The following is an 18185-nucleotide window of genomic DNA, read 5'->3' as shown; positions in this document are numbered from 1 at the left end:
CAATTAGTGCAAGAAACAACGCAAAGGAAAATAGCAAGCCCAACATACAGAAAGAGACATTACGTTCTTGCCTTTCATGGTCCAATTCACCATCCTTTTTGGTAGGAACTACAGGGGCAGCAACAGACATTGCTTTCTCTGCAAGACTGCTTACTATATTTGACTTCGTCTTTTCATTTCCAGTTTCATCAGTGTCAATAGTATTGTCAACACTCCTATTAGTGTCCTCTAGTTGGCCTCCATTTCTGCAGTCAAGGCCAGAGTCAATAGAAGCTTCAACATGCTCAGTCCCTTTAAACAAGCCATTTTGCTTCATCTTGTGGCTTGCAAGTGCTGCTGTTGCACCAAACGCAGCTGTCATTGCTCCCACCATGGCTCGACCATCAAATTCCCTGTTTTTCTCAATACTTCTGGCATGTTTATTTTGGTGCTTTTCATCATGCATTGGTTCCTGTTGTTTGTAAGTCTCTCTCGGATCATCAAACTTATATCCAATCTCTTTTCTACTCAAAATTCCTTTTGCTTTGCCTGTTTTATATTCAGAACGAGGCACTGACTGGTCCACATCATTTCCAGCATCGAACAAATCCTTCTCCCCAGTGACCATAAAGAAAACTGGCTGCAAAGCTGTTAAAGTGGTACCAACAACAACTCCAACTGGGATAAGTTTACCCAATACAGAAGTGTCTCTTAAAATAGAGGAGATAGCACTCACAACATGCTCTCCATGCAGAATAGTAAACTTACTTCTTTCATTCTCTGCACAATTTTTCAGGTCTTTGAGATTTTCTGTTTCATGTGGCCTTGCTTTACCAGACCTCTGAATATCTTGCTTTACTGCTAATGCAACTGCATCAGCCACTTTTGACAAGTCTTCCTCCAGATCAAGCTGCAATGCCTTGATATGGGATATCCCCAATTTTCTACTGACTTCTAGCCTAAGTGCATTGACAATCAGTTCTTTGATCAAATTTGATAAATCCTCTGCTTGTTCTGTCTCTTGTTCAACTTCCTGAAGAAGACTCTTCTGCAAACTACTTTCTTTTATCAATTCATCAGAAGCAATTTGTGTATCTAAGATAATATATGAGGGCTCAATTATATCCATTTCCATATCCTTTCGAGAATGTCTATGCTGCTTTAGACCATTTACTTTCGTTGAATCATGTTGTGATGCAACACTTGTAGAATCTGGAATACTTCCAGTTTGATCCAAAAGCTTCCACTGGTCTTCCTCTGGAACATATTCAAGAAAAAGATCATTTGTAGATTCATCATTTGTATAGTCAAGTTTAGAATTCGTCAGAGGAGAGTATTTTACAGAGGGGCATAAGAATGTCTCCAAGTCATTGACATTTGCTTGCCATGGAAAATTGTCCCTGTGCTTGATTGTGTTAGGACTTACTGAAATCATCTGTGAGTCCTTACTATCTTGTCTTACAGCATTAGCAATTTGGTTTTCCATACCGTGTATAACACCATCTCTCATCTTAGATGGATTATAATTTGCCTTGTGAGAAACTTGAGTTCCATCTATTTGCTGCTGCACTTGATTTAAGCTGAAAGAATGCTTGTTTTTTCCGGTGTCATCTGATTTCTCAGCAACATCAATAAATTTCGGTGTGTTAACTGAACTAACAAACAAATTTGAAGAAACAGTTGGAACTTGTTCCTGCTTTCCTAATCCATTTCCTTTATCACTCTCAGGAGATCCCTCTTGAGGTGGTGAATGGTCCTGATCTTGGTTCTGATTTCTAATGGGTTTCTTGTCTTCTGGCTTATGTTGATTTTCTTTCTCCAAGTGTTCAATCATATTTTCTATTACACCAAACACATTTGTTACCGCCATTTGAGTTGAATCATCCAACCCAGTTAATGCTTCAAAAGCTTCTTTAACAATAATTGTAGGAGGCTGAACAGAAGATGGACCACTTTGGGGTGTTGAGTCATCAATTTTAGCATCGGAACTTTGCTTATTCTGATCTCCTTGACTATTCATGCTCTTTTCATCATTTTTTTGATCAGAAATCCCTTCTCTTTTTGACGTCTGCTCAACTACAGATTTTGCATCCAGTTCTGTGTTTTCTTTCCCTTTATTCTGCTCATATGCACCTGTACCAACTTGATGAGACAGGTCATCAAGTTTGGCTTCAGAGTTTTGCTTACCCTGATCTCCAGGACTGCTCATGCTCTTGTCATCATTCTTTGAATCAGGAGTTGACTCTCTTTTTAGTTGCTGCTCAGAAGCATATTTTCCATCCATTTCCACAGTGTTTTCCTTCCCTTTGTCCTGTTCATCTGCATGCAGTCCACTTCCATCTGAACTTTCGGTCTTTTGTTGCTGATATTGATTATCAATGCTTTCATTGTCTTCAGTTGATTTCTCTTGCACTCCATTTCTCAAAGGGTTCTCTTGCATGTCTTGTATCTTCTTACCCAGTGTGGAATTCCCACCAACTTGCTCAATATTAGAATCCACTTTACGGGTATCTAATTCTGTCATAGGCTCTAACTTAACTCCTGTTTGAGGATCAACACCATAAGATTCTAAATGAGAACTATTTTCTTCAGTCTTTGTCTTCGTGTGTGCATTTTGGAGCACTTCTTCATTTTGATGCACACTGAAACCTTCACTGTTAGACTTGCTATCAACCATTTCTTGTTGCCTTGTAGTGTCAGCATCTGTCACATTTGCTCCTTCAGAAGCTTTATCTTCAAGACCAGGAAAATTGTTAATGTCATTGCCTTCTACGTTTGCATTATATTCCACAGACTTTTCCTGGATATTTGACTTCATATCCTTTGGTAAACTTGAAATTGGAGAACCAAGCCCAGTTAGTTTCAGATTTATTCCCTGAGACTGGACTGCTCCAGAAACAGCAGTCCTCAGCTTTCCAAAGACTTCTCCAGGCACTGCACCTTGCAATGCTGTAATAAGTGTCTCTCCTTGTCCCACAGCATTTAATACCTGAAATTTAAGAAAGACCACCATCATTGGCAAATTAAGCTAGGGAGATTTCCCATGGTCTTTAGTTCCTATACATAACATGAAGAATCAAGTACACATTCTTAGGTGCCAGACAAAACAAAATGGATTTCAAAAAGGCTTAGAGCAGTTCACAGCTTATGCCATGTAAAATATGTAAGAGACAAGCATAGATGTGCAAAAATCACAGATGGAAAATTTTCAAATAAAGGTAAAAGATCAATGATTTAAATGAGAAGTACAATCTGCAATGTGCATGTGTTTATAAATACATGCCATGTGGTAATTATAATTAGCATACCTATAGATGACCCATACAATTATATAACCACATCTACATTACTCTATTCTATCATATGTAATGAATTTCATATTCATTATGAATAGACTCAAAAAAATTCGATGAAGAAAACAACAATAATGAAATTTAACAGAAGGGTTATCAATTTCAATATAGTAACATGACAAAATGAAGTTCATTTCTAATAACTACAAATAGTGTAGGAGATAATGGTTATATTTTGAACAAGTTACCACACAAATCCTCACTTATAAAGTCCTAAAAGCTCAAGGATTCGGAGGAAAAAAAAGGGAAGGTGACTGTCATCTCAGCAACCTTCTTCACACTTTAGGTCAGCTCTCCATTGGCTCAAGCGAGGCTTCCCGGTGACAAGATTGCTGGAATTTTAGACGATAGGTGCAGAGGTGAGATGAAGAGTAAATTCCAAAAAAACAGGTCTATAAAAGTCAAGGAAAAGAACTGGATGGTGGATAGAAGATTAGCGTCTTATCCATTGGGTGCATGGGTCAAATCATATCTCAAAAAGGAGGCTATCCTAACGATAAAAAAAACACAATATAGCTGAAATGTACAAGCTAAGTGCACCCTCTCCTTATTGTTCTAAATTGCCGAATCTAAGGATATTGTTGATTTGGGATAGCATCGGATGTGCTCTAGCCACGAAAATTGGTGGAGAGGCTAAAGCACACGAGATCTCCAATACCCATAAATGGTTTGGGCAGAGTCTAACCAGTTTGGGAGATATTAAATTAATTAATATTTTTAATGAAATCCCTAAGTCTGAACTTAGGGAAAATAAAATATTAACGTGAATTAATATAAAACTGAGTTAGAATGGTCCAAAAGTCATGGATCAAGCCAGATCTAATCTTAGCCATTGTTTAGGGACTTAATCTCGGCCGTTGAATTGTCAACGAGAAAAGCATAAGAGGAGGCTTGAGGGTCACTTGGAGAACACACGAGGTTGATCAAGAATTTGATTTTCTAGGGCAGGGCTTGCTGAGGAAATTGGAGGAGTGATCAGAGTTGCAGCTGAGGAGCAGTGAATGCAGTAGCAGAGAGGCAGAGATAGTACTGGGAGCATCAGCGCAAAAGTCAGGAGAGGGTTGACGCAGAGCCAGCTAGAGGCCACGCAGAGGTAGCCAGGAGCTACGCCGAGCCTGAGGAGGGCCAGTGTGGGAAACGCAGAGGCTCCAGAGGTTGACGCAGAGCCCCAAGAGGCTGACGCTGAGCCAGAAAGGCTGACGCTAGGCTAGAGAGGCTGACGCATACCCTAGAGGTTGATGCTAGGAGATTTCGTGGGGCAGATTGGGGCTGATATTTGTCTCTGACTAAGAGGTACTACTGTCGAGGGTATTCTCTGTTGGGTGAGCCATTTCTGACACCCAGATTGTATTCTGAAACTACTTAATAATAAAACCCTTAGATAGCTGCACCAGTTTTCCGCATTGGGTTTTTCCAGGGACATTAGTCCAAAAATAACGATGTCACTTGTGTGCTTGTTTTTCCTCTAGTTGATGATCTGTATGTGTTGAGACTGTACTTGTATTTATTTTTAGTATTTACATGGTAAAGAGCTTGTTAATTAACAAAACAAGTAGGAAGAAATAAATCAGAAAGTATAGGAAGGATTTCTAACAGTTAGACTTAGAAATTCCAACAGATGTTAATGTGTAGCTAAGTTACATGACACATGACACATGAACACAAGACACATAAGACACGTTATCTATATCTATAACTATGCCATATTTATCGTTGTCAACAATTTATTGCCAGGGGTTCAAAATTTAAATTATTGGCAACATCTCAGAAAAACTCAGAATTATTGGGAAACTTCGAAATTTACAAAAATAATCAGTTTTGCAATTTTTAAAACTTCTAAAGCAACATCAACACCAAACAAACACATTGTCACATAAATAAGAAGATATAATTGCAATATAAAATGTATAAGATGTCAAGTAGTACATCAAGCATCAATATTGAAATATTATAGTTGTCCTGAGTCATAAGTCGTGAATGGATAATAGAAAATCACATCAAAACAAAAATAAATGTCTCTAATGAGATAATCATCATGAGGCATCTAGATACTACAAGGCCAATCATAATGCACTAAGATATCAATGATTTCCTCTACCCATTTTATGGACAAAGATCACCAGTGCCATTCCTCCTCTAGAAGCGATAGGTGGATTTGTTGACGCTGAGCCTGACGTGGAAGGTGCAACACTTGGGGAAACAGTGGAAGATGAAGTGGAATGTCTTTTGCCTCTTCCTCTAGTTGTTAATCTCCTTGGCGGTGGTGGCATTGGCTACAGCACACTTTCAATGTCCTCGCCTTCTGCAAATTTGTCTCTCCTAGAAGTGGAACATCCTCTTCCTCTAACTCCTCAACATCTTTTTCCAACCACTTAAGTGCCTCCCCCATGACAGGCCCCTTAGTCTACGCCCTCCACGGGCTCATGTTGTCAAGCACATCCAAAAAATTAGCATCTGTGTTAGGTAATTTTCTTATCTTCCTCTCCTGCACCTGTTCGAAACCTTGTTGGTCAGCTGTATTTGTAGCCCTGTCCTTTAATACTTGCCAGTGTTGACTTGATACCATGCTAGCCAATGACTCTCTTATCTTCAAAAGGCGCCTGAAGGTGAGGTAATAGCTAGCAAATCTAGTCTTTGCAATCTGCAACAGCTCCAATCTTGAGTGACTGCGGAAAAGCCCATGGGTATTGCTATGATTTGTAATAAATTTTATCATTTGTTTGCCTCTCTTGTACAAATCACCAATCCATTTGTATTGTTGGTTTTTGTTCTTAATAATATCATGCATCAAAAGGTTCATTGTGTGAACCAAGCACCCAAACCAAAATATGTTGGGGTATTTATCCTCAATAATTGCTCACATTGCCTTACAATTAGTAGCATTATCAGGATGACTTGGATGACATTGTATGGCCCAATACGTTCAATTGTTTCATGTAATGGTTCTGCAATGTTGATGTCGGTCTTGAACTTTTCTAAGTAATCATATTTTGAAAGGAAGATGGCACCACTAATAGGCACAACAACAACACTTATCAATGGCTTGCCTTTTATATTTGTCCATCCATCAGATACAATGGACACCTCATGCTCAGTCCAAGAATTTGTCATTTTACTCAAAGAATGTGATATTTTTGCTTTTTCATGATCAAGTCCAACAGTTCTAGCCTTGACACACCCAGGGCTCTTGTATCCTTTGGGGGCATCATTTATGGCAGAAACCATTTCATGCCAATAAGGTGATCGAAGAACATTGAATGGTATCCCACATGTATAGAGAAACCGTTAAATTTTTTAATCCACATCATTACTACACCCTTCGTCAAGAAAATCTGATATGGTTCTACGCCGTAAAGAGATGTTTGTTCATGTGCCTCCATATCCACTGCCATGGGAGGATGTTAATGGAGTTCTTTGTGCATGTGATTGTGAGCTATGTTCAAAGAAACCCTTTTCTTTTCTAGATTTGTATTGGGCTTCCTCCTCTACCCTTATGTATTTGGCTCTTTCTGATGTTGAGACACTTTCACAAGCTTTGATTCCGATTGGTTTATCTCCATCCCATGGCCTTTTCCCGTAGAGGTACCTTCTAGCACGGGTGTATGAACCTGTGTAAATGTTTTTGCAATAGTTGCATGTAAATTTAGTGGTTCCACCCCCTTTCACTGCTTTAGACCTAGTAACATATTTCCATAATGGGGTTTGGTCTTGTTTAGTTTTTGGGGCCTCATCATGTCCACTCTCTTCCTCCTCACCAAGGTACTCCTCTCAGGGGTTTTCATCAAATCCATTATAATCCACTTCTTCATCCTCTTCTTCATCATGATCAACCAGTGTTGACAATAGCACCGAGATATCGTCGATATTCGCAAATATCGCGATATTTTAGGGGAGACTAGATATCGCAGAGGAAATATCGTGATATTTTGTCTCCCCGAAAATATCGTAATATTTCCGAAATATCAGCGATATCTCATGAAAATATCGCCAAGGCATGGAAAAAAATTGCCATCGTGACTAGAAAAGGCCGATTTTGTTTTTTTTCATTCATTTTCACTTCTAATTGCTAGAGAAGGAAGGGGAGAGCTATGTGCTTGCTGCCAAGGAGGATTTGAGTGTTGAATAGCCATTATTGCCACCAACAACGAAGATTTTGTTGATCTAAGATTGAAGAACAGTGAGACAATTTCATTTCTTCCATTAACAGCTATGTTCAAATAAACCGCTATGTTAATGAATTTTTTGATAGTTTTAAGATTATTCTTGCTTGCCTATTTGCCTAAAAACATTTTGCTTGTTTTTTTTTCCATTTGCTATGATTTTCATGCCCATGAGCAAATGCAAGGGTTTTCTCCATATTTGGACAGCAAACTCCATTTTTTTTTTAACTTTCAAATGCACCCTCTTATTGTCATTTATGGTTTTTCATTGAATTTCACATTGCAAATAATGTAGCAAAAAAATTATTTTGTAAAATGAGGTGGTTATTACTTATTAATTCCAAACTTTTTTTTGGTTTCCTAGGTTTGAGTTAGCTCACTACAAAATTCAAATATGCCAAAAGCCTTGGACCCATTTTGGGAGTATGGGGAGCCTGATGGTGGGACAAATCAGGCATATCTTACATGCAAATTGTGTGGGACTAGGATGACAAGAGGGGTTACACAATTGAAATACCATCTGGCTAGACTCACTAGACATGATGTTGCGATTTGTATAGTTTCTAGTCCAGAGCTTATACAAAAATCTCTAGAGGCAATTGATGAAAAAGACGGAAAAAAGGAAGAGACAGAAAGAAACAAGGCTGAACATGCAGGTAGATCTTTCGGGATATCATCTCCTAATTTTGATGTTAAGGGTAATGGGAGGGGCTCCACAACATCCCCTGCCACTGCTAGTGCAAGGTCATCATTTTTTGTTCCACGAACAGGACATGGATCACAACCAGGCATAAAATCACTTGTTAAAAAAAAGGAGAAGCAAGAAGCAAATAGAGTCATGGGGAGGTGTCTTTTCTGGAGCGACTTACCTCTCAGCATCACCAAAACCAATCCATTTTGGCAGCAAATGTGTGATGCTATTGTTGTTGTGGGCCTAGGGTACAAAAGTGCTACATATGAGGAGTTGTGGGGGCCAATTCTTCAAGTAGAAAAGCAGGACATCAACTCTAGATTGGCGGAGTTGAAAAAAACATGGGAAGTTATTGGATGCACTGTGATGTCTGATAATTGGATAGATAGGAAGGTAGAACCCTTCTAAATTTCTTGGTACATTGTCCTAAAGGTACCATGTTTATTAAATCAGTGGATGCATCAGAACATATCAAAGATGCAGCAACGATATGTGAGTTGTTAGATGGGTTCATTAGGGAGATTGGTGTGCAGAATGTGGTGCAAGTCATAACAGACAATGTAGCTAATTATGTGTCTACTGGCAAGATGCTTATGGAGAGGCATCGCACATTGTTCTGAACTCCGTGTGCAGCACATTGTCACGATTTGCTGCTTAAGGATATGGGGAAACTCTCCTTCATCAAGGAGGTGGTTGATATGGCTAGGAGCGTCCCCAAGTTTATTTATAACCATGCTTTTGTTCTTAGCCTCATGAGGAAGTTCACTAGAAACAAGGAGTTGCAGCGTCCTCCGATCACACGTTTTGCCACAAACTTTATTACTCTTTAGTCTTTGCTTCGATGTCAGTTCAAGTTGAAGCAAATGTTTGTGTCTGATGACTGGCGTAATTGTAGATACAGCAAGAGACAAGACGGGAAAGCCATTGCAAAAATGGTGTACTCTAAGACATTTTGGCGTGGAGTAGAAGAAGCATGCTCAGTGAGTGAACCTATAGTAAAGGTTCTCAGATTGGTAGTAGATGTGGAGAAGCCCGCAATGGCTTATTTGTATGAGGCCATGGATAGGGCCAAGGAGGCCATTCGTTCTTATTATGCATACAAGGGTTCTACTGGCCTTGATAGGCATATGATGTTATGAGATGATCCAAGAGGATCCGTTGATTCAAATTGCACAGATATTCAAGTGTCGTCATCAGTGTTCAAGTGTCGTCACTTCAGTTTAGCTTCGACAGTGTTGGTTATGATCAAGTTGTTCAGGTAGTGTTCATAGTGTTCATCGCATTTAGTTGATATGGGTTGTACCTCACTGTCGACTTGAATTCATCGACAGTTCCGCCAGGAATGGTCGACGACATGTGTTTTGTCGTTCAACAAGCAAGATTTGGGTTTGACATGAGTGTCGTCGTGGCAGAGGATCGATATCGTCATTTGTCGATGATAGGCATGGGTTTACATCACGTGACAAATGTCGCGAACGTCACATTGTGACAATATTTTGCATATGGGTTTCTAAAACTACATGTAAACCCTAATCTATGTATTCAATCCTAGACCTATGCCTAAGTTCTACCACCATAATGCTACATAAAAACCTAAACTAAGTTGAAAAACCAAAATACAATACCATTGTATTAAAATCAACATTCAAAACCTAAAGACCTAAGAACCTAACCTATCAAAAACTATGTATTAAAAAAAAATACATTACAGCATTCAAAACTATGTTATAAACACCCTCAGCCTTTGTAAACAATGTAAAACATTACAAATAACCATATGACAGGTCCCTAACCACAGCGGTTAGCCGCGTCGGGACCGTGTCATGTGAATGGATAAGCTACGATGTGTAAGCTTTGGAGTTAACAGCTATCTTGACCGCGCAGAAAACCGTATCGGAACCATGGGACATGTGAACAAACTGACAGTGGAAGGATATGTCACCGCATCAGAGTTTACAGTTAACCACTTTCAAACCGTAGCGGAACCGGGTGGCATGTGAACGCAAGTAATTCACCACAGTGACACACAGATAACCGCCAGCTGGAACTGTCACCGAAACCACCGGCACGCTGACCACAAGGATTGTCCAACGCTCACATGAGCTGTCACTTTTCCTCCACATTGTTCGCTGCCAACTAGCGGTTTCGGGGTAATCCAAAGTCATTTTTGGGTTATTATTGTTTATAGTTGTTTTCAAATAATTCGAAGAGCATGGCCTAATGAACCAAGGTGGCAAGGTGGCAAATCATGACAAAACCAAACACATTCAAACCCTAAAGTCAGTGCATTCACCTCAAATGCAGTCAAGGAGATTTGAATGTACTTGCAGGCCTATAAGAGGCAGTTTTACTCATTGAAGAATAAATTGGTGGTTTTGGGTTTTTGTATGTAGATTCTGGAGGTTAGAGGTTGTTTCTGTTTTCAGTGTAACAGGAGCATTGGGAGTCAGAATTGGAAACCGTAAGCGGCGTTGGAAAGCTGGTTCAGAGAGCTATTTGATGTCAGAAGCCAGAATTGCCTGTGTGCAAGTTCAGTCTGTCTAAATGATTGTGTAATCGACTCCTTTCTTCTCATTCCTAATAAAACGGTCGCCCATCTTGAAAGCGGACCCGGAGACGTAGTCCATCAGGGACAAACTCCGTAATCAATTTTGTTGTCTGACATAACTATGTTTTTACTATTTACACTTTTGTTATGCATCGATTTCATGTTTAATCAGTTGTCGTAAAGTGTTCTGCTCAAGCAATTTACCTCGATTTCCGCACTATCAGTGAACATTCAATTCTTAGATGGCTAATCACTTCTACATCAGTTTTTAGTATATGGTCATTTCAGATCATATAATTTGGTATCAGAGCATGTTGTGTTTGTAGAATGTGCCATTAAATATTAACCAGGTCAAAGTCGCAACGAGGAGAAGGAATCCTTGAGCAGATCGATCCAGAGATTGGAAAGCGACAAGTCGTTCAAAAATCGACCATGTCAAGACCTGATGCAGGTGAAAACACTGATACTAATGTGAGTGAAGAACAATTTCAGCAGGCATTCTTAACCATGTAGCAAATGTTGGGAGAATTGTATGAAGACAAGAAGGCGAGAGATGCTTCTTCTTCAAAGACATCGAAGAAGGACAAAGGTAAAGGAAAGGCTGATAAACCACCTTCACCTCTATCATCTCCATCATCCTCTTCTTCTTCTTCTTCCAATGCAGAATCTGAAACGGAAAAGAAACCTAAGAAAACATCTCTTTTGAAACTTGATGTTAAATTTGAGTTACCTGTTTATGATGGCGAAATCAAAATGAGTCCTGAAAAGTTAAATAACTAGATAAAGCAGTTAGAAGTGTATTGTTGCATTCAGAACATTTCTAGCGATAAAACTAAAATTCAGTTAGCTACACTTAGAATGGGGGGAATAGCTTTAATCTGGTGTGAAAGTAAAACTCAGCTAGATGTAAAGCATAAAGGAAAAGTCATCTCTTCATGGTCTAAGTTTTTAAAAGCTCTTGGGAAACAAGTCTATCCTTTAGGATACATGCAGCAAGTTGTTATTGATTGGAAGCATCTGAGGCAAGGTAAAGGGCACAGTGTTCAAGAGTTTACTCAGGAGTTCAGAAAGAAAGCATTGGCGCTTGGTATTTCATTGGATACACGTGAAACTTTGTTAAAATACATCGGCAGTTTACATTCATATTTGCAGCATACTTTATTGATGTTTAATCCTGATGATTTTGATGAGGTGTGTGTTCAAGCCATACATATTGAATCGGGTGGCAAACAATTCAAGTTTTCATCTCAGTCATCCAAAGAGTTGGAAACCAGAGATTCCAATTACAGTAGGGGGAAGAACATTTCGAAGAGAAAGAAATCAGCGATCGTTCAGAAGGAAAGACCTACTTGTTCTCATTGCCAGAGAATCGGTCATGATGAATCGAAGTGCTGGAAACTTCATCCATAACTTAAGCCCAAAAAGTTCCTTAAGGCGAAGGATGAAAAGAAGGCCATTGCAACAGTCCAGCAAGATCTAGTTTCAGATTCAGGTGATGAAAGGAGGATAACCACCAGTGTTACGACAGGCAAAACTTCTGATACTGGTTCAAGTTCGAAAACTAATGTATCTTCTTCTAACATAAATCCTTCGCATGAGGATAAAAGAGTTGAACTCTTCCACATAAGGATAACTTCTAAGCATACAAAGATTGCGCAAGCAAATTTAATATCTGAACATATAGTTAATCAATTGGGTTTGGAGACATAGAATCATCCAAGACCATACCCATTAGGTTGGATTAATAAATCAACTCAGATACATGTCACAAAGCAGTGTCAGTTAAAATTTGCAATTACATCTAAGTACATTGATGAAGTTGAGTTAGATGTGGTCCCAGTAGACATATGTGGAGTTGTCTTAGGAAGTCCTTATCTTTATGATAGAGATGCAGTTTTTACATCACAGCGGGATGAGTTCTGTGCAGCAAGTTCACTTAGTAATCAGTCAACAGGAAAGTAAATCAAGTCAAGTAATTGATATGAAGTCAAAATCAAAGGAGTCTTTGAATATTTTAGTTATTCCGGAAAGTAGATTGTTAATACCCATCAGATGTATTGAACAAAGTTCTACAAACACTGTTTTCAAAGATGTTTTTGAATCACTAACTCATGATTCTTCGTGGAAAGAATTCAATTGCCATGTTGATAACAGGTTGTTTGCCCATCGTCGCAAGTTGTTCATACTGCGGATGGAAGAAACAAGTCACCAACTCAAAAGGTACCATGGTCAGCGTCATCAAGGTCATCACTTGCAGGTGATTAATCGAATGTATTGGTACATTGTCAGGTCAAGGTGGAAAGAGAGGGAGTTCAACCCTCATCGGCTATTTGTTTAGTCAAACTTTTGTGGTCCAAAAGCTTTCAAATGGATAGGAATGATCCAGGAGGATCCATTGATTCAAATTGCACAGATATTCAAGTGTCATCATCAGTGTTCAAGTGTCGTCACTTCAGTTCAGCGTCGACAGTGTTGGTTATGATCAAGTTGTTCAGGTAATGTTCATAGTGTTCATGGCATTCAGTTGATATGGGTTGTACTTGGCTGTCGACTTGAATTCATCGACAGTTCCGCTAGGAATGGTCGACAACATGTGTTTTGTCATTCGACAAGCAAGATTTGGGTTCAACGTAGGTGTCGTCGTGGCAGAGGATTGATATCATCGTTTGTCGACGATAGGCATGGGTTTATTGTCATCATGTGACAAATGTCGAATGTCGCGAACGTCACATTGTGACAATATTTTGCATATGGGTTTCTAAAACTACATGTAAACCCTAATCTATGTATTAAATCCTAGATCTATGCCTAAATTCTACCACCATAAGGCTACATCAAAATCTAAACTAAGTTGAAAAACAAAAATACAATACCATTGTATTAAAATCAACATTTAAAAACCTAAAGACGTAAGAACCTAACCTATCAAAAACTATGTATTAAAAAAAAATACATTACAACATTCAAAACTATGTTATAAACACCCTCGGCCTTTGTAAACAATGTAAAACATTACAAATAACCATATGACAGGTCCCTAAACGCAGCGATTAGCCACGTCAAGACCGTGAACCGCAGCGATTAGCCGCGTCGGAACTGTGTCATGTGAATGGATAAGCTACAATGTGTACGCTTCGGAGTTAACATCTGTCTTGACCGCGCAGAAAACCGTATCGGAACCACGGGACATGTGAACAAACTAACAGCCAGAGGATATGTCACCGCGTCGGAGTTTACAGTTAACCGCTTTCAAATCGTAGCGGAACCAGGTGGCATGTGAACGCAAGTAATTCACCACCCAGATAACCACCAACTGGAACTGTCAGCGAAACCACCGGCGCACTGACCGCAGGGATTGTCCAGTGCTCACATGATCTGTCACCTTTCCTCCACGTGGTTAGCTACCAGCTAGCGGTTTCAGGGTTAATCCAAAGTCATTTTTGGGTTATTATTGTTTAGTTTGTTTTCAACTAATTCGAAGACCATGGCCTAATGAACCAAGGTGGCAAATCATGACAAAACCAAACACATTCAAACCCTAAAGTCAGCTCATTCACCTCAAATGCAGTCAGGGAGGTCTGAATGTACTTGCAAATCTATAAGAGGCAGTTTAGCTCATTGAAGAATAGATTGGTGGTTTTGGTTTTTTGTATGCAGATTCTAAAGGTTAGAGGTTGTTTTTGTTTTCAGTGTAACAGGAGCATCAGGAGTCGGAAGAAACCGTAAGCAGCATTGGAAATCTGGTTTAGAGAGTTATCTGATGTCAGAGGTCAGAATTGCCTGTGTGCAAGTTCAGTCTGTCTAAATCACCGTGTAATAGACTCCTTTCTTCTCATTCCTAATAAAATGGTCGCCCATCTTGAAAGCGGACATGAAGATGTAGTCCATCAAGGACGAACTCCATAATCAATTTTGTTGTTTGGTATAACTGTGTTTTTACTATTTGCACTTCTATTATGCATCGATTTCATGTTTAATCAGTTGTCGTAAAGTGTTTTGCTCAAGCAGTTTACCTCGATTTCCGCACTTTCAGTTAACATTCAATTCTTAGATGGCTAATGACAGATGTGATCGATAGTCGATGGACAGGGATGCTTCTTCAACCCATTCATGCAGCATCACTCTTCCTCAACCCCGCATTTGTAATGCGGCTTTGATTTTGATGGCGAGGTGATGGAAGTGCTCCATTCCTGTATTCATAAGATGGTACCTGATCTTGAGCTTCGTAGTAAAATCAATTGAGAGATATAGTTTTATTGGGATTGTGTTGACCTATTTGGCTTTGATGATGCTATTAGGGAAAGGACCCTCTTCATGCCACATAAGTGACAAGTCATCACTCATTAGAAATTAGAATTTGCAATTTAGAATTTCCTTACTTATAATTCTATTTTTTTTTTTTTTTGAGCTTTCGTTTCATGTTCACTAATTTATGGTTCTAAAGGAGTGAATTAGTACGAAGGGAGTTGAGATGCAGAGATCATCCCGCCTGCAAAACTTCTGAGAACCCTAATCACAGATCTCCTCTGACGGTTCAAGCTCGCGCTGCCGGACTCCTTCTGACGGCCTTCAATGGCTAAGACTGCAGGAGGGGAGGGCTCCTCCCCCCCTCCTCTCGTCCCTCCAGCCTCTGACACGAATCAGCACGCGACTCCTCTGACCCCTTCTGGCGCTGTCCCTGAATCTGAGCAGGGAGGACAAAGGACGAATGGAAAAGAGATACCCGCAGCTCAGAGCGATGCGGTGGACATGGAAAAAGATGCGCACCAGAAAGCCTCTTCGTCACAGCCAAAGGCGACCTCGGCCACCTGTATCCCGAAGGCTGCAGAGCGCATTAAGGTTGATCTTCCAAGCCATCGCATTAACGGTGAGATCCAATACATGCAGGATCATGCGCTAATAGGAAAGTTTCTTGGATTCTGGCCTACTGAAAAGGCATTGCAGGGTTGGATAGCTTCAAAATGGAAGCCCAAAGGACAGGTCACCCTGCAGCTTGGACCGAAAGGCTTCTTCACAGCCATCTTCCATTGTGTGGAGGACAAATTGCGGGTATTCGAAGGCGGCCCATATTTCTTTAACTCCTCAGGACTTTATCTCACGGAGTGGAAGCCAAGATTTAACCCTGATAAAGAAGATTTCAGCTGGGCTCCAGTATGGATACGAATGTATTCCCTCCCAGTGGAATACTGGAAGGAAGAAACGCTAGCAGATATTGGCAACAAACTAGGGACCTTCATCAAAGTTGCGGCGGAAACAAAAACCCGCAAATACACCTCGTACGCCAGGATCTGTGTTCAGATGCACCTGACCAAGGCTTTAGCTGACTCGGTAAGTCTCTTTCACGATGACTTTGAATGGACACAGCCTTTAGATTATGAGCATATCCCCTTTCGCTGCCGTAAATGCCATGAGCATGGCCACCTCTTCCGAGACTGTCCTCTGAACTCGCAGTCAAAAGCCGCCTCCAATGAAGCCAATAAAGACTCGGATGGATTCACCAAAGTTCCTAACCGCCGTAGGCATGCCAAGAAAACCCAGGTAGCCCCTGATAACGCCATCAAATCAGATACCCAGAACAGATTCACTCTGCTTGCTACTCAAGATCCGCAGGATATACCAAGCTCTGAACCCAAGGAGAATATTTCTTTGCCTTCTTCTTCCCTTAACCCCTTAGCCCCCATGCAGTCCTCAGATCCAGTCTCTTCTCGCCCCTCTCCTAATCCTCTTTCGGATAAAAATAAAATGGTTTCAGATCTCAGCCCTTTCCCCTCTTCCCAGGGGAAATCTGTTCTAGATTTCAAACAGCAGGCCTCGGCCATGGACCTAGATGCAGCTCTTGCACTCAGTCTACAGGAAGACGCAGATGAGGAAGACCAGAGCTCCCCTATCATCATGGAGGAAGATCCGGAGCATGTCAGCCTAGATGGTCTTGATATCTTCAAACTTGAAACGGCCTGCAAACAAAAAGAATATAACTCAATTCCCCCTTGGCAAATCGACAGGCTTGAAGGTGTCTTGACCAAAGTGCAGCACAACAAAAGTCTTGGTATACAAGGAGGAAGCCCCTGGGACGGAAAAAAAACTCTCAAAGAAACCAAGAAAAGGGGACGCAAGACAGACCTTCAGCGGACCATAATAGTAGGAGAAATACTTATGGAATCGGGGCGATTCCCTAAGTTGACAAAGTTCTATAAACCCAAACCTCAGTATCCATGAAGCTCATCTCATGGAATGTGAGAGGACTCAACAGCCCCTCAAAACACCGGATGATAAAAAACCTGATTCAACAAGAAAAACCATCCATAGTTTTTCTGCAAGAGACAAAAAGCAGCAACACAGCTATAGAAAGAATTCGAAACAAGATCTGGGCAGGTAGCTGCTCAATTTCAGTTGACGCCTCAGGGGCTTCAGGCGGACTTGCCATTCTATGGAATCCGCAGACTCTTTCACTATATGATTTCCATGCTACCCATCACCTCATCCAAGCGTCCTTCCACCTCATTGGTACCAACATCCATGGGCATCTCTCAAATGTGTATTTTCCGCAGTCTATTCAGCAAAAACTAGATCTTTTGGAAACAATCTCTATTCTAAATGAGAACAGGCAGTTCCCCCTCTGGATCGGCGGAGGAGACTTCAACATCATAAAATCAATGGAGGAGAAAAAAGGAGGCAGAATCAGGTTAGACAGTGACAGCAATGGCCTCAGAGAATTCATTCAGAACAATCAACTCATGGATATTCCAACCTCCAATGGAATCTTTACTTGGACCAATAAGCGTAGGGGCATTCATCACATAGCCTCTAGGCTCGACAGGTTCCTCATTTCGGACAATGCAATACATCTGGGAGGGGACTTCCACGCTTCCATCATACCCCAAGGAGGATCCGACCACTGGCCAATTATGTTACAATGGTCCCGGCCAGGCACTCGTAGCAATAGACCCTTCCGATTCGAAGCCTTCTGGCTCACAAGTCCAAACTTCAAGACAGTGGTAAGTAAGGCATGGAAATCTTTTATCCCGCCAGAGGGTGCCAAAATGTATCAATTCCAACAAAAGTTGAAAAACTTAAAACAAGTACTCAAAGTCTGGAATCGCACACATTTTGGCAACATACAGGAGAATCGCAAGAGGCTGGAACAGCAAATGAAAGCGCTTCAACAAACTTTCATCCTAGAAGGCAGAACAGATGAACAGACACATCAGGAGCAGATCCTTTGGAATCAAATTGAAGAACGCAGGCAACAAGAGGAAATTCTCTGGCGTCAAAAATCGAGAATCAGGTCGCTAAAAGAGGGGGAAAAGAATACCAAATTCTTCATGTATCATCTTCTTAGATATGATCTATGCTCTTATCTAGATAAGTCAAAGTGTTGAATTCTGTTGTAAATGTACTCTCTCTCTCTCTCTGCTGAACTATTGAAGAACATATAAGAAGAATTGATCAAGAGT

At 40.5% G+C, this 18185-nt stretch overlaps 1 protein-coding gene across 3 annotated transcripts in view; it reads right to left on the bottom strand.

Moving 5' to 3' along the window:
- LOC149175652 (alpha/beta-Hydrolases superfamily protein) overlaps positions 1-18185 on the bottom strand; it is a 229962-nt gene that overhangs the window by 61179 nt on the left and 150598 nt on the right. For 2 of the 3 annotated variants that reach the window (XM_089419730.1, XM_089419731.1), the window contains exon 6: positions 72-2968. In XM_089419730.1, the coding sequence (XP_089275856.1) occupies positions 72-2968 (2897 nt within the window). Of the gene's footprint in view, positions 1-63; positions 2969-18185 lie in introns of all 3 variants that reach the window. The other variant, XR_016258018.1, reaches the window with a different exon arrangement.

This window comes from Pinus tabuliformis, chromosome 4_1 (genome assembly GCF_031772625.1).
Source record: "Pinus tabuliformis cultivar Carrire ecotype Pingquan chromosome 4_1, CPIR1, whole genome shotgun sequence".
NCBI classification, from domain to species: Eukaryota; Viridiplantae; Streptophyta; class Pinopsida; order Pinales; family Pinaceae; genus Pinus; species Pinus tabuliformis.
The sequence above is the reverse complement of the archived record's forward strand: the minus strand, read 5'-3'. Positions and strand labels throughout refer to the sequence as shown.